The sequence below is a fragment of the Canis lupus genome, chromosome 6 (assembly GCF_048164855.1).
Source record: "Canis lupus baileyi chromosome 6, mCanLup2.hap1, whole genome shotgun sequence".
NCBI lineage: Eukaryota > Metazoa > Chordata > Mammalia > Carnivora > Canidae > Canis > Canis lupus.
In genome coordinates this window covers 63,511,541-63,532,274 of record NC_132843.1, presented here as the reverse complement: position 1 = coordinate 63,532,274, position 20,734 = coordinate 63,511,541, and the positions used below count along the sequence as shown (strand labels likewise).

At 35.1% G+C, this 20,734-nt stretch overlaps 1 protein-coding gene across 7 annotated transcripts in view; it reads right to left on the bottom strand.

The window, feature by feature from the left end:
• Positions 1 to 1,716: 1,716 nt before the first annotated feature.
• EDEM3 (ER degradation enhancing alpha-mannosidase like protein 3) overlaps positions 1,717 to 20,734 on the bottom strand; it is a 70,795-nt gene continuing 51,777 nt past the window's right edge. The window contains exons 15-21 of one of the 7 annotated variants that reach the window (XM_072830902.1): positions 20,431 to 20,585; positions 19,376 to 19,532; positions 16,955 to 17,146; positions 15,209 to 15,374; positions 11,590 to 11,775; positions 10,265 to 10,312; positions 3,737 to 4,384 (exon numbers count right to left, since the gene is read on the bottom strand). In XM_072830902.1, coding sequence (XP_072687003.1) covers positions 3,975 to 4,384; positions 10,265 to 10,312; positions 11,590 to 11,775; positions 15,209 to 15,374; positions 16,955 to 17,146; positions 19,376 to 19,532; positions 20,431 to 20,585 — 1,314 coding nt within the window. In that variant the 3' untranslated portion in view covers positions 3,737 to 3,974. Of the gene's footprint in view, positions 4,385 to 10,264; positions 10,313 to 11,589; positions 11,776 to 15,208; positions 15,375 to 16,954; positions 17,147 to 19,375; positions 19,533 to 20,430; positions 20,586 to 20,734 lie in introns of all 7 variants that reach the window. The other 6 variants (XM_072830906.1, XM_072830903.1, XM_072830907.1 and 3 more) reach the window with 6 other exon arrangements.

Genomic DNA, 20,734 nt, shown 5'->3' with positions numbered 1-20,734 from the left:
TCCCCCCTGCTTGTGTTCTCTGTCAAATAAATAAATAAAATCTTTTAAAGATAAAAAAAAATAAAAGGAAATAACCTCACTGGAATTAATAGGAGAGGTTCGGATTACTTTGGATGATGACATCAAAAGAATTTATTTTATTCAGTAAACTCAAAACATAAACATGTTATCAATATTGACACTGTGAATTATTAACTGTCTCTGCTCTGAGGGTCCCTGGCACTATTTGAGTTGTGGAACTCTTCAATGTTTATTTCTGTACCCTAAATTGTCCCCAGATTTACTCCTATGGGGTAAAATAAAAATTAAAGGGAAGACAGACCGGTGAAAAAAAAATTTTTAAAGATACCAAAGTATGAAGATAGGCACATTGATGCTAAAAACCCAAATTAAAACTAGACCAGAATATTTACATATTTTATTAAATCTTTACAATCAGTAATTATAATCAAATACACAATTATATACAAGGATTATATACATTTTGCCCAGACTTTTACATCACAGTACATAGTTTCCCTTAGAAATATTGTATACATTTATCACCAAACAATAAAATCCAACAACAGTAGTGTTACAGCACCTGTTAGTACAGACATCTTTTTCATAAATTACATCATAAGAAAATATACGGCTGTAAATTGGGCTTTTAAAAATGTCTTTTATAAAATCTGAACATACAATATTTCATTCACAGAATGTTTTTTTTTTTCTATGTTCTGACTGAAGCCTTGTGCATAAAACGACCGGTTGGAATATTTACTAAATCAGCTCCCCCCACCCCTACCTCCCAAATTATAAGCACTATCTGACTTACTTATGCTGAGCTTCCTTTATGATGAATCTGGCATGGGGTTTGGTAAGAGAACAAATGCTGGTTTTATTGTAAAAAGGGCATTGATGGTAATTTAAATTTTTAAAAAATTCTCAAAAGAATAATTATATTAGAAATTAAAACCAGAAAGTGCACAATTTTTCATTTTACTCTCTAATACTGTGAAGGAAAAGGGAAAAGAATAATGTCAAAAAACAATTTGTTCTGAAACAATTGTACTCTTGTTGGAAGCCTATTAAAGGTTAAAAAGAAGAAGAAAAAAAAAAAACCCTACCCAACAAAATATCCCATCCTAAACATATCCAGTAAATTACAATTCTGTTATACCTACAACTTTATGGGAAAGTTATTGCAAATTAGGATGTATCATTTCAATGGATTTTCATAAGCAGAAAAAACTACAGCTATTTTTTAGTAGGTAAACAAGCTAAGTTTAAAACTTGAAAATACCTGAATTAAATACTTACTCTAATATCTAACTTTTCACTTTCAGATAAAATCCTTACTTGATTCCAGGTTTGTAAACATTGTATAAATCCTTCTTAGTCAAACAATTTTTATGGCTGTGGTGATCACTTCAGCTCTGTTTCTATGCAGTCAACATTTAACTGAGGTAGACCAGATGTTTCTAAAATTCAAGGTCTCACAGAGTCCCCTGAATATTTAGGAAGTAAATAAAATGTCTATCAAAGGTATTTAAAAAACAAAACATTAAAAAAAAAAACACCTAATGCTGTTGGAATTTTTTAATGAACTCAAAAGCAACTTCATGGCAGTATGTCGAGTAAGAATGTGGAGTTAATGATAATGCTGGGAGTTTTGAAGCTGAACATTATACCTTCTTAACTAGGGAAAAAACTAAGTATGATCCCTTCTGGGTGTTAAGTATAATTTGTTTAATTTTTTTCCTTTTTTTTTTTTTTTTTTAAAGGATTCAGTTCTCTAAAAAAGTTAACAATTTGCTTCTAGACTTTAATGAATGGCAACAACTCCCCCTAATGGCCAAAGGCAGGGAGAGTGAGCTGGCTCTGTATACCATGAGGTCTTTGCTGGGGGAAAAAATTGTGTTGTTGTTAACTTAGAAAAGTTGGGTTTAGACAACAATGGCTCTGAGCTACAAATACAAAATCAAATCAATGTATATAAGGCTTCTGTAATAAAAGTCTTAGAGGAACATCTGCTCCTTTTCTCCAAGCCCCAGTCCTATAAATCAAGGCAAGTCAAGTAATTAAGCTTCAGCTATTTTGGCAGCTTTGCAATTAGTATGAACAAAGCACTATGTCTATCCTTCCATATACTGTATGTATTATAGTTCTATCTTCTTACACCAAATTTCACATGCAGAAAGACTAAAATATCCATTTTAGTGTCAGGTTTAATTAAGGGCCAATAAAGGTCTTATAATACTACTCTTCCCCATCCCTCCCCCCCAAAAAAGTGAATTCTCTATTAGTTTTATTACTCACTGACCCAATTACATTTAGCTGGAATTTTTGAAAGCAGCTATTTATCTTCTTATAAAAGAATATGTTTACCTGGGATCTAAGACATACTGTACATGAATATACATAACTACAATACAGCACTGTTCTTTCAACAGCTCCATATACAGTTTAAGTTCATCAGTACCTCAAAACTGTGTTTTAAGAAAAGATTATTATGTAATGTCATGGTAAAGAGAAAGAAAATTAAGTCTCACAAATACTCCTTTAGAACTGATTTAGGTAAGTTTAAAAAATAAATAAAAATGAGTAAAACCATGATTTCAACTACAGGGCTGTCTACAGGATATCAACAACAGTTTTTAAAACTTAAATGAGGCCAGCACCAGACTGCCAACCACCACCCCCCCCAACCCAAAAAAGGAAACTAAATTCTCATTCCGCTGTATGGCTATATGTTAGTTGCTACTGTGTAAGTTTCTTACACAGGTTACCATAGATTAATTTTCAAGTCCATATCAGAAGGAATATCTGTTAAAAAAATTCTTTTAAACAAACCTTAAAAACCATGATTCAACAGAAAATGTGACAGACTCAGGTGCAACTTTAGAAACCATAGTTTCAAAGAAGAAAAATAGTAGTTTCCCTAGGATTTTTAGATCACTACCACAGTTTTATTATGGCTCCCTAAGATAGAAAAATGGAACAAAATGTATTCAGCTCTTGGCGATATGGCCCTTGTGGCTCAAATTGCGTACTAAACATGGGATGGAGTAAGGCTGATGGCTAGAGGTAATTACCTCTAAGAGAAATGAACTGGAAAAGATTTATAATTTACCCGACAAGGATAGAACTTTAAGTTCCATTTCAGAGTAGTCACGGCTTTCCCTACGGAAGGCCCAATGGCAAGTTCATATTACATTATAGTTTCTCCCTTGTTCCATTTTTCTTAAGTATTAAGTAACCAATTTCCATAATATATTATATGACCTTTTTACCTGGTCCCAATGATTAACCTTTATGCAGAGAACTCACTGAGAAAGTATACTGGCTTCACCTTTGGTTTAAATGAAAAGGACATTGTTAAGAGAGAAAAAAATCAAGTCATCTTGATCATTTGTTACACAATGAAGCAAGTGAAAGTGATGAGCAAAGGCTGTCTTCACCATAAATGTATTTGCTTCATAACCACTTAGGTCACTTTGAGTGTTTCTGTGAAGGCAGCATAACCAGAATGTCTACAATACTCACTTGTCTTTCCCCAAAAGAGCCTCTAACACCCAAACCAAGAAAGCCGAGCTTCCTTTAATTAGAAAGCTATACAAATTTCTATTTTCCACTCTACTATTAACTGAATTTGTTTCTTGTCTACCCAGAGACTGCAGAAATCTGGTTCCTAGGAATGCCCAGCAATCTTTTTCCTGGCCTGAGGTGCTTGCAGGGTGGTGCGATGCTGTCATGGGGTGGGGATCGGGGTTGGGGAGGGACTGTGAGTTTCCATTTTGGATGGGACAGTTTTAAGCAAGGTCAGTTCTAACACAGCATGCTCCAGATTCCTATAACTATCTCAGTCAGAACGTGGTTGCTCATCACCATACTTAAAGACTCCCATTAGAGAGCCTGCTTAGTTTCAGGGTGTCTGTGAACCACAGTTTGCCTCTTCTTTTTAAATACCTACCATCAGATTTTTTAGTGAGTCATAGTTCGTCTTTCTCCATCATTTCAAATGCTTCTATATCTTCATTCCAGTCTGCTAATATGGAGTCTATAGGCTGGACCTTTTTACCCCAGCTAACATTAGGATTGGAATCTTCTTCGGTTTCTGATTGTTCTTGAAGTTGGTTATCTAAATCTGTACATTCACCATCAAGACTTGTAGTCTCATGGTTTTCTACGGGGTTAGAATTCTGTTCAGAAGCAGAAACACTTGCAGCATTGTCTGTATCTGTTGGAGATGATGATTCTGGTTGTGAGTTTAGAGAACTTTCCTCAGGAGACTCTTGATCCACCAAATCAACCTCCTGAGAACTTGATGTAATCTGTTCAGCACTCTGATTCTGAGAATCATTTTCAGAGGATGGTTGTTCTTCATTTTCCATTTCAGGATCTGTATATGAAAGAAATAAGCTTCATGCTACTTTCCCACTCAAAATATTTACTATTGTAGCTAAGAGCATACTGGTTTTTGCAATAAAATGAAGAAATAAAAGAGAAAGAAAAGCATGTTAACACAGAACAGTGAACACTAATGCTGAAGAGTAAAAGCCTTACAAAATGTAATCACATTTTTCCTGTATATGCATTTTGTAAAATGTGACAGTACAAAATAAATGTTCTTCCAAACTGAAAGGAATGACTCTAATAACTGTTTCAATGCCTTCAACGGGATTAGTAAACGCCAAGAAATACACTAAATAATATTACTAAAGTGCATATAAATTTACACTATATGTCTAAAATTTATTATTAAATATCTAAATTCAAAAAAGCTGGTACATGAGAACATATGAAATAGAATAAATTTTAAACACTATCATCACTATATTTTAAGACAATATTCTTTTAAAAGGGGCAATTCCCACTCAGTAAGCCATGAAAATGCCAATAATACAAAATTTTGGATGATCTGAGGGTATTAATATGGTTAGATAAAATATTTTCATAAAGACAAGTAAGAACTGAGATTATTTACAAAACTTGTATTTGTTATTGTAGGTCTATAAATTATAAGATATCATTTTAAAATCCACTGGAAGGCTGAATAGTAGGCTAAACCTCTTGTAATGAATATACAGTGAAACCACTAAAGGCATTCTACTTAGGGTTCCTGCAAGAAAGCACACGCATCGCAATGATGCATTGCAATGATGCGCCACATCCTCCTCTGTCTCTGTAGGCAGTAGTCAGCAAATAGGTCCTGAGTGTCCTCTCTCTGTGTGGCAGGCACTGTACAAAGTGCTAGGGATAAATGAGGCAAAACCAAACACCAGTCCTACCTTTACAGATCTTTTAGTCCAGTTGGGGAAACCATTTACAAATAATCACAAAAAATAAATAGACAGCTCTAACTGTAACATGTTTTACATTGCTAGGAAAGCTTACAGGGAATAGGAAAGAATAAGGACAGTTGAGGTTTTACTTCAGAAAGTGACACTTGAGCTGAGATTTAAAACATAATTAGCCAAAGAAGGAAGGGGAGATGGACATATCCTAAAACTAGAAAAGCTAAAGGAAACAGGCATGCAGGAAGGTACAAACAGGGGCATTTATGTATACCCTGGTTAAGTAGGATTACCTGACTAGGGAAGTACAAATTCTTGGGGGCTGGGGGAGTCCCCACATTCTCTTTCTCTTCTAGGTTGTGGAAAAGGTATACTTTAATTCAACAATTAGGAAGGCCATTGTGGGGACCAAAGAAGAGAGAGCAGGAGCTGGCTGCTTCACATTCATTTACACTAGGCTATTCTAAGTTCAAGGGAGAACAAAAAGAAAAACCTTCAAGTTTTCTTCTAGATTGTATTAATCTAGTTAGGAAGTATAGGAAAAGGTGTATGTAGTACTGTCTCATCTAGTAATAAAAATCGTGCTTTTGGCAAAAAATTACCCTAGAGACATATATTATGTAATATTATTTTGGAAATCTAGCTACTATATAATAGGATAAGAAAAAAGAAGAGTCCGTGTAAATATAGGAAAAGAATAGATCAAATTTTATTTTCAGACTGTGTCGTATATACTTAAACTCAAAGCAACTGTTAATTTTTTAAAATACCATTAATATGATAAAGGAACTTGATAAAGAGTGTAAAAGTAAGACAAGAAAATAACCTCTCTATAGTAACAACTGGTTAGAAATAAAATTAAGTACCTTTTTCATAATAAACATAAAAACTAAAACAATTACATTATGGAAGGTACAAGACCTACATTACTTAATACCATAAAATTTCAATGAAAACATAAAACAAGGGACACCTGGGTGGCTCAGCGGTTGAGTGTCTGCTCAGGGTGTGATCCCAGAGTGCCCAGATCGAGTCCCACATCGGGCTCCTTGCAGGGAGCCTACTTTTTCCTCTGCCTGTGTCTCTGCCTGTCTCTCTATCTCTCATGAATAAGTAAATAAAATCTTAAAAATAATAATTTGTATAAAAAAAGAAAACAAAACAAGATCTGATGACATTTACAGATAAGTGTATGTTTCTGCATGGCAAGCCTTAATATTTAACAAAAGTTTCCTATTTATATGTAAAGCATATAACCACACAATTCCAAAATGAACCCCATTTCTACTTGTCTTGTTTTCTTTTGGGGTGAGACAGAACTATTCAGAAGTTCCTATGGAAGACTATATATCAAAGAAAAGTCAAAAAGTTTTGAAAAGAGTGAGAAGAGAGTTGCCTTATCAGGTAACAAAATGCACTCAAAACAGCAAACTTTTATTATTGGCATAGGAGTAAACAGATTAGTGGAAAAGAAGAGCAAGTCTGGAGACAGAGGAGATACTAAGACTATCTGATATATAGCAAAGAGGCAGCAATCAGGAAAATAAAGATGATAGAGAAACAAAAGCAAGGAAGGAGTTAGAGTGTGCCACACTGCTTCACATCTTTATTCTAAGGTGTGGGTTAGCACCCAGTATGGAGTATCATAGTCCTTAGAGCATTAACAACTACATCATTAAATTCAGGAATGGTGTATTAGAAACACAGGAAGCAAAACAAGAATGGAAAAAAGTCTCAAGATAAAAAGACAAGAAAATTATTAAGTTTTAATAATAAAAGGACAGGGATGCCTGGGTGGCTCAACGGTTAAACACCTGCCTTCAGCTCAGGGCGTGATCCCAGAGTCCCGGGATCGAGTCCCGTATTGGGCATGGAGCCTGCTTCTCCCTCTGCCTGTCTCTGCCTCTCTCTCTCTCTCTCTCTCTCTGTGTGTGTGTGTGTCTCTCATGAATAAATTTTTAAAAATATTTTAATAATAATAATAATAATAATAATAGTAATAATAATAGGACAGGGGAGCCTTGGCAAAGACTTAAGAGACTGGACGTTCTACATTCATTCATTCATCTGTACAGCCAGCATTTGTTGAAAGCAAGGATTATAGAGATGAGAGCAGGTAAAGAAGCAGGATATAATGAATGTCAAAGTAGAACTATATTAAAAAGACCCTTGGGGCACCTGGGTGCCGCAGTTGGTTGAGCACCCGACTCTTGGTTTTGGCTCAAGGTCGTGATCTCAAGGTCCTGAGATCAAGCCCCATGTTGGGCTCTGTGCTCAGCGCAGAGTCTGCTTAAGACTCTCCTTCCTTCTCCCTCTGCACCCCCCTCACTCTCTAAAATTAGTAAATCTTTTTTTAAAAGACACCCTTAAATTTTACTTAGGAGAGTAAGAGAAAATTCCACAAAATATGGTGTTTAAACTGGATATGTAAGATGGCTACATGTCCTCAAAGAGGAAATGGGCCATGGGAGTGGGGATAGGGATTGATAAGCATTTCAGTAAAGGGAAGAGATATGCAAACACAAAAATGCACAAGAAAACATGCCAGGTTGTAGAAGGGGTACAGGTATCAATTTGGCTTAAGAATTTTTCAGATGCTCCTTTCCAGGCAAAGAGGTCTTCTGCATACATGCTAAATTTTGCAGTTCAACTTTAGAGGCAGATTGACCCCAGTCAAGTTCAGTGAGGGCAAATCTTAGGAAAAATAACACTGCTAGACTTAAATAGCAGTTCAAACCATGGGACTTTTATTTCCCTCATTTTCTCTGTCTACCTCTTTATTAGGTAGATATAAATACAGGAGTAACCCTGAAAACGTCTGTCTACAGCTCTCAAGGCACCATAGGCCTATACTGTAAACTGCAAGCATGATAATGTATGAAAACTTTAAAATGATGATTCTTTTCCCCTTGAAAATACTATTGAGAAAAGGAAATTGACCCTTAATTATAAACTTAAATTAACTAAATTTGGATCTAAACGCAACAGCACTGTGTCTTTGTTGGTGAGCACAGGGTTAGAATAATTCTTGAAATTTGAAAAGACAGGACACATGAGAGACAGGATAATAAAACTTCTGTGAAGAGCTCAACTTTTAGAAGTATGACTGGTTTGACCTGAGGAAGCAACATTTCCACATGATAAATTACTAATGCTTGACTTCTGAAGAAGAATGTGTAGTAAGATATCTGAACATTTTTGCTAGCAGATAGGACTACTGCAGATATTTCTGTATTAATGGCTGAGACTTATCGTCTGAATAAGAAGGTGAGAGTGGAAGTGGGGGGCTTGTTCTGGGGCTTCTATTTTCTGTATCAATTATGTGGGAAGAACTGCTCTATGAAAACTGTGTAACTTTATAAAGGAAGTATGTATTTGTGGACTGAGATTTTTAAAAGGCAATCTGGAGGGCATATTACTGTTCTGATTTTAAGGATGCTAATTATATTACATAATCCTAGTACCCTTGATGGTATAATATGGTTCATACATATCTGGGAAATTAAAAAAAAAAGAGAGAGAGATAGAGAGAGATGCCTTCTTCATGTTGTTCAGTGCTTCTCAAAGTGTAGCTGATGCATTCACCTGGGATGCTTGTTTACAATTTCAGATTCTGGACCCCTGCCTTCAGAGTGTCTGATTTAATATTCTGGAGTAAGACTCTGGAATCTATGCTTGTAAAGAATGCACTAGCTGATGCTGATGCAGAAATAAAACAATGGGGCATGCAGTAATGGCACAGGATAAATTAATGATAACCACTACAGACATCAACTTCTTAGGATATTTTCCTAAGTGAATCAAGTAGTTGATTTAATAAAACTATTATTGAGTTTTCATTACACTGGTAATTTTGTTACATTGATTTTGTTAATATAGTTGTACAGTTCTTGAAAGAGCTACACAAAAAGAGGAGTTTTTAGATTTGTCAAAAGATCACTTGTAACAGAATCACAGTTTACTAAATTTAGACTAGCAAAACTTTAAAAAATATATCATTTAAAATAAAGCCCTTTTACTGCACAGTCCTTAAAAGAATACTGTTCAGATTATATTTTTCATACAGTAATTCCTCCCCCCTTTGCCATAGTTTCCCTTTCTGATGTTTCAGTTACCCACAGTTAACTGGGGTCGGAAAACAAATGATCCTCCTCCTGACACAGCATCAGAAAGTCAATAGCAGCCTAACGCTAGGTCACAATGCCTATATCATTGCCCTCACTTCATCTCACCACATAGCATTTTATCATCTCACATCACAAGAAGGATGGGTATAGTCTAAGAAGATATTTTAAGAAAGACCAGAGCCACATAAATCTCATTAAAGCATATTGTTGTAACTGTTCTATTTTATTAAGTTATTGTTATTAACCTTTTATTGTACTTAACTTATAAATTAAACTTTATTAGAGGTATGTATGCATAGGAAAACATGGTATATATACAGAACAATATGCTATCCGGTTTCAGGCACCTACTGAGGGGTCTTGGATATATCCTCAATGGATGAGGTGGGAGGGGAAGACTACCTGTAGCAGAATTTATCTTTTCTCTTATTCTTTCTCTGGCGTGAGAAGCACATACTTTACTATGACCTCGTAGTCCTAATCCCATGCACCCCTACACACATATGAGTTTTTAAAACAAGCTGATATTTTATAACTTTATATTCATATAAAAATGATCAAAAGTGATACATGCCAAAACGTCTTTGTTAGACTGACTCTTACATGGACTAGTGAATTCATCTATTCTATGGATATTTAATTCATAGGGTTTGTTATGATAGGATCAATAAAGAATTATTATTGTGGGACAGCTGACATGAAAATAATCTAATTACATTAAACCAGATATTATCATGGTATGCACTGAAACAAAATTATATATATTTATATATTTGTACATGCATGTGTGTGTATACACACATACACAGACATATATATATATATATAATTTAAAGCTTATTAATACAAGATACTTACTACTATTAATAATGTAGCTTGGAATCATTTTACCTTTTAATATTGCTGCTGAAATTCCAATGGTAGCACAAAACAGGGGGGAAAAAAGCAAAGGCATTAAAGAGTTATATGGAATAATAATTTGCCTGTTTTTGAGTGCCTAAATGCATATAAGTAGGAAAGAAGATCTAAGTGAGAAAAAGGACTCAGGGAAAAAAATAGTCAGGAACACAGGAGGATTTAAGATCAGAAATCCTTTCAATTCTGTTTCCATCTATACACCCTTACATTCATCCTACTCACTTCATTGCTCTTAAATAGTAGACATGTGAAAGAATCTCAAAGAAGAATAAAATGTTACAAGAAGACAACAAAACACTGATTTGGCTGGCACTAGATTATCGCTAAACTTTTTTTACTATTTTACTTGGAAGTTACACTGAATTGAATCTATTTCCTACCTAGCTGTCAAATAAACATCCCAAGGGATTCAACAGCCTTGCACAAATCCCAAGATTTCAGCCATGTACACCTGTAATGAGAGAAGTACAGTTCTCTCTCCAGGGGCTCCAGTGGATAAGAAGGACTGCTCCCAAATGTTGGATGGCAGTCTATGTCTGATGGTTCACTTTCCCTCACTTCTCCACTATCCCTGGGCTTTGTAAAACCAAGACAGAGTACTACTCTTACTAGTAAGAGTACTAATAAGACCTTGCATTTGTACGAAAATTTGTATTTCCAACAGCTTTTAAATTACTAACAAATATTTTGGCCTAGAGAAGATTATATATTGTCATGAATTAAGGCATGCTACCCTGGTCTTCAGGCAACACCCAGTTGTAACTCTTGTAACTTATAAATCCCTATGTGATAAACTTACACCTCAGTGGATAAAGCTGCTAGATTTTTACTGCCTTCACCAAGACAGTGGTCATTTGATTATTGGTGTCCTGCTACTATTATATTGTATACAATACCATTTGATATAATCTCTTTATTCTTTGTAAAAGAAATGTAAGATGTAGTATCAGTAGAATTGAATGGTGAATATTTGTGGATGTTTAAATGAACTCTCTTGATATATTAGCTGTATTTTTATCACTGGTCAGAACCATAGCAAAAGTGATAAATTACATATAAAAAATATAATTCTAAAACCATCCTAAGTCAGCAAAGCAAAATAAATGTTTTATAACCTTTATTTCCAAAAGAAAACTATATTTTGAAACCATCTTCTGTTTTACCAGTGAACCGAAAGTAACTTTTTGTAATCCATTTTTGTTATCAAAGGAGTAAAATGAATGCTGTATTAAAAAAACACACACAATTTTTTTTTTTAATCCTACCTCTATCTTTTGCTTTGTCAGAAAGGAGTACTTCCACCTCCTCATATTCCCGGATGGCATCCAATATGATACTTCCTTCTTTACTGAATAAGAATAGCATGGGGATCTTGATGTCGTCTGTGTCTTTTCCATCACCTGCCATCTGGAACAGAGGGGCAGTATCACTGCTGCTCCCCTCATTGTCATCTAGCCAGAAAATGAATACAGCAAACATAAAAATATCTGTCCATTAAAAAGATTTATAGACCAATCTTTACTATTTTTCCCTGTTGGCAGCATTTATTTTATGCATCAAGAGTCATAAAAATGAACATACTTTTGGAGCTCACTAATTCCACTCCTAGAATTCTCATTTATCCTGAGGAAAGAACTCAAAAGAAGCAAATGATTTATGTCTAAAGTGGTTTACCAGACATTTATAATTGTGAACTGTGAACTATTATAAATTATAACTAACTGCTTGATGGAACATACAAAAAAACAGAATATTATTATTACATTAAAAAAGTAGAACAGAAAATTCTATGACTATGAACTTCCATATGCTTATGAAAAAGCCTAGAAGTAGAAACATTCAAAGACTTGGATTATAGTAACAGGACTATGAATGAAATTTATTGTTGTTTAAGAATTCCTTTAATGGCATTTACCAAACTACTAATTGATAGTTACTGTTTACATACGGTTCACAAAGAAGGAGGATGACTGTGGTTTTTCCTCTGCAAGTTGAGGTGACTACTACTTTTACTTTACACCGCTGAGGTAACTGCAGTAGGGAGGCTAAATACTATTTTCCTGGGTGGGCCAGTCATGCCCACCTCTAATTGCACGTGCCAGATGAAGCCCGCCTGTCCCTTCTCAGAGAGCTTATTCTGATGGGTCCTGTTAAGTGGAGAATACCACATAGGACCTGCCTCCTTAGTGATAACTGATTGGACAAAGCATGGCCACCTGACTCTCAGTCTCTCTGGAGGACCTGGAAGTGGCACACAGGGTTGTTTCAGTTAGCAGTGGATGGTGACCTAGTAAGGTGACAGACTCATTGGCTGAGGCTGCAAGTTTAGGGTGACCTTTTTGGAACTAATGAGCAGAGAGGGAGCAAGTTGGTGACAAGCTGGAGAATGAAGCAGAACTGCAAAGAGATGTCAAGAAGACAGTAGAAAAACCCAGAGATGAGAAAGATGTGAAAAACGCTATCATGGTTACTGATGATTTTTGCTCAGCTGAACTTCTTATTCTTGCATTCAATTAAAATAATCTGGCTCCATGTAGAAACAAACCTCCCTTCTTAAACCATCTTAAATCAATTATAGTCTCTTGCAGCCAAATGATTATTCTAAGATAATTTTTACTTTTAGTCCTTGGGATAAAACAACTAAGCCCTAATTTGCTCGTTTATATACAATGAAAACCAGCAAAACCAAACAAAATACTTGGTCAGAAACAAAAAACATAGGGAAAAGAAGTTATAATACAAGAAAATTTCCCTTTAAAAATGAAATTTCCTGAAAGTAAGGATCATTGCCTGTTATTTGTTTATCCACAGAAGTCAGTAGAGGATCCTAACAGCTATTAAAGAAAACAAACTTGACTTGACAAACCTTGCAGAGTATAAAAAATCATGAGAATTAGAGGGAAAATCTAAACTATTCCACACGTATTCCAGCCTTTTTTAAAAAATATTTTATATTTTTAAAGTCTTCATAAAGAGGTATTCAAAATGGTTGTGTTGACAAGCTATTAAATTCTTCAAAAGAAATCTCAGTGTGGAAAATAACCAAGGATGGAGAGATGATTTAGGTTGGACATCAGCAGCCTTTTTCTGTAATTGGGCAAAGACTGAATATTTTAGGCTATGCAGTTCTCTACTCCATTATTGTTGCTCAAAAGTAGGCACAGAAAATATTACACAAATTGGAAGATGCCTGAGTGGCTCGGTGGTTGAGCGTCTGCCTCTGGCTCAGGGTGTGATCCCTGGGTCCTGAGTTCAAGTTCCACATTGGGCTCACCATGGAGAGCCTGCTTTTCCCTCTGCCTATGTCTCTTCCCCTCTCTCTGTGTCTCTCATGAATAAATAAATAAAATCTTAAAAAAAAAAAGGAAAATATTACACAAATTGGCATGACTGTGTCCCAATAAAACTTTTATTTACAAAAACAGGCAGTGATAAGGACTTGGCCTACAGGCTTATAGTTTGCCAATTGCTGATTTAAGTTATTAAGCAGAATTTCTCCTATATACTTAGCTAATGATCTATGCACTTAATAAATCAACACTAGTTCCTAAATGGGATAACCAAAAGGAATAGTAAAATAATTACTTTCACTAAAATAAATCCTAATATTTTATTTTAAATATCTTAATTATTTTCACTGAAGACAATCCTATTTTAAACACCTTAATTTTTATTTACCTTGAATTCACATAAAGGAAATCTATCCTAATAAGAAAAAAAAATTCAAAAGAGATTTCCCCTGCGAGAGAAGCTATAAAAACTTAAGTTCATTATTAGGATGTGACCTCAGGTCTTCTAGTTCTTTCTGAATATAAACTATATACATAAAGCATAGAAAAATTTGGGGCACCTGGGTGGCTCAGTCAGTTAAACACCTGACTCTTGATTTCAAGCTCAGGTCATGATCTCAGGGTTGTAAGATCGAGTCCTGCATGGGGTTCCCCACTCAGTGGGGAATCTGCTTGAGATCTCTCTTTCTCTGCCCTCTCTCACCTCTGCTCTTTCTCTCTAAAAATAAATCTTAAAAAGGGAAAGAAAAATTTATATTTTCCCTGTCATGGCCTTCTTGTTATAAGTGATTTTCTATGAAAATAAAAAAGCAGAATATGCTAGTTGAAATACAGAGGTAAAATGATTTGAGTTTGTAATTTCACTGGAAAAAGACCTGAGGAAATAAGAATTTGCTTTCAACTAGGGTTTATACCTATGATATGTAAGCTATTATGCTAAGAAATTTTATATATACCTTCAAACCTTACAAACAACTAAAAGATATTACCATTTTAACTGTTCAAAAAATATTCTGAATAAACTGATAAACTAAAGCTGAGCCAAGATTACACCATGATTTTGTGGCAGAGCCAGGAACTGCACTCCAATGTATTTGACTCCAAAGCCTGCATCTTTGTGGAGGAATGGGTAGTTTTATTTTTATTTTTCTAAAGATTTTGTCTAGGGCAGCCCTGGTGGCTCAGCGGTTTAGCGTCGCCTTCAGTCCAGGGCATGATCCTGGAGACCCAGGATGGAGTCCTGTGTCCGGCTCCCTGCATGGAGCTTGCTCCTTCCTCTGCCTGTTTCTTCTTGCCCTTAAGGGGCTTTGGATCTCAAAGCACATTTTCTTATCCATGATGTTGGGTGCTTTGGGGTGCCCACCTTCACACTGTCCCTAAGTACTTGTACTAGCATTAATATACAAAAAGCCAAATCTAGACTTTAAAAAAACATATACAATACACAGAAATTAAGAGCGTCACTGGATTACCCATCCATTACGCTGTCTAGTGAAGTAAAAATAATATGAACTCTGATAAAATTTTGAAAAATACAAGGAAAAATCCTAAAAATGATCTCCTAGTCAACACAATGTCACAGAGGAGTACTCACCAATAACAATGCCACCAATGGCACCAGCATTCTGAATGTTGCGTGCCTTTTCTGCAAACATGCACTGTCCTCTTTGTATCAAAGCGATTTTTCCCATCACTGCCTCGGGGTTAGTAAGCTCTGAACAACCATTGTATGGTTTACTGCTTGCAACAAATCCTCTTGTCTGTCAGAAATAAAAGTAACTTAAATATCCTTTATCTTCTCAAATCACTATCTAGTCAATAAAATTCACTATCTAGAGCTTTAAATAGACCTTATTTCTTTTCTAATGATAACATATTCAATATTTATTTAGAATAAGATTTTGTTTTCAACATTTTGCATATCATAGCACCAAACCAACATTTTACTGTGCTCTGCAGTTTATGCATTTTTACATAAATTACTAAATCTGATCTTTAAGACAACTCTAAGAAAAATAATACATATAATATCACCATTTAACAAATGGGGAAACTGAGACTAGGGTTTGCTCAAAGACACAATGTTAGTAAGTGGTAAAGTTGGAATCCGTAGGCAGATTCACTACATAACCATACCTACACTTAAAATAGCTGGGAACCACTTTTAAACCATCACTTGTAGCCAGAAAGATTTTTGAAAGAGGGAAAAAATGGATTTAGTCTATACAAATCCACAAGTTGTTCTTATTCCCAGAAAAATTAAATCCACCAGAAAACTGATTTTAAAGATACTAATGTAAAGATACTAATATCCCCCTCTCTCCTAGATGCAAACTCCATGAAGGTATGGACCTGCACTCTGTAAACATGACAGACAGCAAACATCTAAAATAGTGCCTGGAATATAGCTGGGACTCAAAAAAGAGTTGCTGAATGGATGAATCAATCTATAAACCTTTATAGCTTTAAAATACACACACAAAAAAGGTGTCATTTAGGGATAATGGAGTTCAAAGAGCATTGGCTTTAGATTATCAGGCTACTTGGGTCTAGTCCCAACTCTGCAACCAATCAAATGAACTTATGAACTTATGAACAAATGAACTTATGAACCTAGCAATGTAGGTCTTTGTTTCCTACTTTAAAACTAAGGAGGGATCCCTGGGTGGCGCAGCGGTTTGGCGCCTGCCTTTGGCCCAGGGCGCGATCCTGGAGACCCGGGATCAAATCCCACATCGGGCTCCCGGTGCATGGAGCCTGCTTCTCCCTCTGCCTATGTCTCTGCCTCTCTCTCTCTCTCTCTCTCGTCACTATTATAAATAAATAAAAGTTAAAAAACAAACAAACAAACAAACAAAAAAAAACTAAGGAGCTGGGCCAGCTTAGTGGGTCTTCCAAGTTGGCTCAGTGGTACTATAGGGTCATGCTCTCCAAAGCCACTTGAGCTAGAACACCTTCGCTTTTACCTGTTTGTACTACGTTAAAGCTCCAAGTTAGATGTCTGTTCAGTGAAAGGTTCTACTAGTTGTTAAAAAGTAAAAAAAAAAACAAAAAAACAAAAAAACAAAAAAACATTTTTAGATAAATTAAAGATATCAAAGAGAATAGGTCAAGATTTGGGCAGTATCTGAGCAATATTTTAAATGAAATTCTATAAGCATGTTATATACGTAAAACATGACTCAAAATTTGCAAGATATACTTTTAACTTTAATTGGGAGAGTAAATATTTGAGCTTTGAATTAAATATTAATTAAAACTACTAAATTAGACTAAGCAATTAGACAATACTTACATACTTTACATTCATTTTCAACAAGCATATTATAAGTATACACACCTCTTTATGTTTAGACAGATCCAGCCCAAACTGAGCTGGTCCAGCAGTCAATACTACCCTGCCAAAAAATGGGTGGGATACAATTTGAACAGCTCGTGGAGGCAGCTGCTGTTCTTTTTGTTGCTGACTTGACAATTCGATCATCTCCTGCATGAACCTCAAACCATCCTCAGCATCAATTGAACTAGCAGCCTAGGAAGAAAACAGATTAATTTTACCCTTTTGAAATGAAAACATTCAACTTTTTGATGTCTTAAATACTAATGTGCTATAATCTACTCTAGTATTTCCCCTTTTAGTTTCGGTCCCTATCAAATATTTATGGCCTGATTTGTCCTAAAAATATTACTTCTGGAAATATTTTCCAAAAGTAGCATTTGTAATTTTTCAACATCTCTTTCACTGTTCTACAAACTACTTCTGATATGAATTGAGAATTGGACTTCCACCAAATGCTGAAATGCTTACTTTGCTTGATTTTTCCACTGCTTCCCTTTTTAAGAAATAAACCTCATACTGACTTTGGAATTATGAACCAATAACCACACTAAATTCAAAATATATGTATCATGCATCTATTAAGATCCCAGCACTTGACTAGGAACTGGGGAGTCTTTCACTTTAAGAAGTTTATATCTAGAGTATACAACCATATAAATTTACCTCTGATAAAATTCTCAAATGGGAAAGTAGATTAGCAGCACAGACAAGGGAATGATTGAGTCTGCCAGTGTGGATCTGGGAAATATTTAGAAGGATATTTGAATTGAGTCTTGAGAGAGGAAAAGCTGAAGGCCTGACTATAGTGGAAAGAAGGTGGAATCTGACACCTAACAGGAAAAGTCCTTTGGACTTGACGGGGGTGAAATGATAACAGAGAACAGAAAGGAGTCAGGAGACAGAGAAAAGTTCAAGCCTATCTGGATATGTCTAGTTTTGGTGACTTAAGAGAATAACGTTAGGTCTATTGAAATGGCACACAAAATGGAAGAGAGTTGGACTGAGGTGGGGGCAGGAAGGGATAACTCATTCAGGTTTGGGCAGACTGAGACAGAGATGCAGACATGTATGACTGGCCGATTAAAGCTGAATTTAAGTGTAAAGTTAGAAATCAGGGTTACCTATGTATAGCTAAGAAATCATGTGTACAAAGATAGCAGCTGAACTTGTAAAAATAGATGTGACTGCTAAAGAAGAATACAGAGAAAAAAGGGTATGATCCAGATTCTTTGGTAGTGCCTATGTTGAGTGGTTGTGCCAAAAAAGGAAAGCTCCAAAGGAATCCACAAAGCAATGAACAGAAAGTAGGAAAGATGTATGTTGCTGGTACGCCCTGGAAGTCAAGAAAGGGGTATGTTCTAAAAAAAAGGGTCAGTCAACAGTTACAAAATATTCAACCAAATAAAGAGTAGGAGGCCACTGGTGGTAGGTGGTAGTTATGTCACTGGTGGCATAAGTGAAAGTAATGTAACTAGAGATGCCACTCCCACTGCTGAGAAGTGACAGTAAGTGAAACAACATAAGGAGGTAGGCAGGATACTCTTTTTTTTTTTTTTAATTTTTTTTAAATTTTTATTTATTTATGATAGTCACAGAGAGAGAGAGAGAGAGGCAGAGACACCGGCAGAGGGAGAAGCAGGCTCCATGCACCGGGAGCCTGACGTGGGATTCGATCCCGGGTCTCCAGGATCGTGCCCTGGGCCAGAGGCAGGCGCTAAACCACTGCGCCACCCAGGGATCCCGGCAGGATACTCTTTAAGGAAGGATGGAAGTGACAACAGAGATGAGAAAGAAATCTGAGGGGAAACTAAGGTTGCAAGAAGGCTGAATTTGAGATTAACAGATATAGGGGACCGTTGCAGGTTGAAATTATTTAGCAAACTGTGTTTTCTCAGAATCAATGTACTAATAAGGTGAATAAGGTGAAAAATTAAAGGCCTCATGTTATGAAAGCTTTTAAAGCAAAAAACAATAGAATTTTCCCAAAAAGGCACGTTATCTTTCCTAGGCATAGACAAATACATGCAAATTTTGATTTCCATAATGAATAAAATATGTAGATTCAGTAGCTTTTTGGAAGCTAGAATACTATAAACTACAGAGATATTAAAACTAATTATTAGCTTTTAAGATTATGCTCTAAGTAAAATAGTGGAAAGACAAGGGGTTGAGAAACAGAAAAATCTGGATTTGAGCCCTACATTTGATTCTATAGATTTAAGCAAATTACCCAACCTGTTTGTGATTTGATTTGTACTATGAAGGGGTTGAATTACAGGGCTTTCCAAGATAGTTCCAAGTCCTAAAATTCGAATTTAAATCACAGATTAAGTTTTTAGAAAGCCAAATGTCATTATCTCATTAAAGTTGGTAAGACCAAAAAGGGCAAGATGGTATCTAATTAGTACAGCAATGGCTTACTTGGATTGCATGTTGAACCAACTGGACTCTCCCATCTTTGAGGTGAATCAAACTCACCCCCATCTTCTTCAAGATTTCTAAATGTTCAGGGTTAGTGGCCATGAAATCTCTGGCTCTCAGAGGGGGTTTAGCTCCACTCCTGAAACTCTCCTCTCTGCTAAAAGTAATTATAGGCAAGGCTTAAAAAACTACAAATCAGAACTGGGGAAAAACCTAAGGCAAATAAAAATAATTTTAGATATTTGCAAAATGCTATTTTTAGAACTAGTGAAACTGGAAAAGCTAGAAACAGTTATTTTCCCAAATATAACTTAGGTCATTAAGCAGTATAGCTCTCAAATATATTTTACAGTTATCAACGCATGTATGCTACCTACAAGAGTATACTAGCCATTGGCCTTATAACTATCTAAAGGTAGAAAATAGGTTGACTTGGGGATTTGTTATTATTGATTTCTTCCTTGACAAACAGGGTTTTCTCCCAATATTTTAAAAGCAAACCAATAGTTCTATCCATGAGTAATAAAACTCACTTAAAATTTTTTTTTTAATTTTTTTATTGATGGCCTTTCTAATGTAACTATTTGAGAATGAACTCATTAAGCCAAAAATTTTATTTAAAAACCAAGAATAAGCACGTCATCAAAAAATATTAAATAAAACAAAAAAGACTGTATTTTCATTAGATAGAAACTATAGATTAAAGGAAAAATACTTTCTACGTATATAAGACATGTGGAAGCATCTGACAAAACTATTCTGTAAAAATGAACTACAGAAGTTAAAAACTATTATATGCCACCCTTTGACTAATACTTAGTTCAATAAACAAAATAATCACCATAATAAATTTCCATAATAAAACAGACATTATTGTAGAATAAACTTTGCTATCTAACTTTACCGATGAATAATTTTTAATTAGTGATAACTATATACTTCAACATATTTTTGGCCTAAGTCAATATCTTTTTAGTTGTTATATGTTCCTTACATTCTATCATTTACTGACAATTAACTTTGATATGAACAAATATAAAAATAATACATCTTACACTCTGATGATGCCTCTAGGACAGCTCTTATCCACCACATTTTTCAAGGGTTCACGAATGCTCTGAGCATATAATGGGTCATTAGGGAAGAGAATCTGAGTGTTTGGACAAGTCCAATCAAAATTACTGTCATCCAGTTCTGTATATTCTGAAGTCTACAATATAAAAGAATGCTACATAAATAAAAATAATTATTTTACTTAACATTATAGCTTGTTCAAATGAAACACTAAATGAAATCTAAGCATATACCAGATAAATAATATAAGAAAACAAAACAAGAATACAGTTAGTAGTAAGAGTA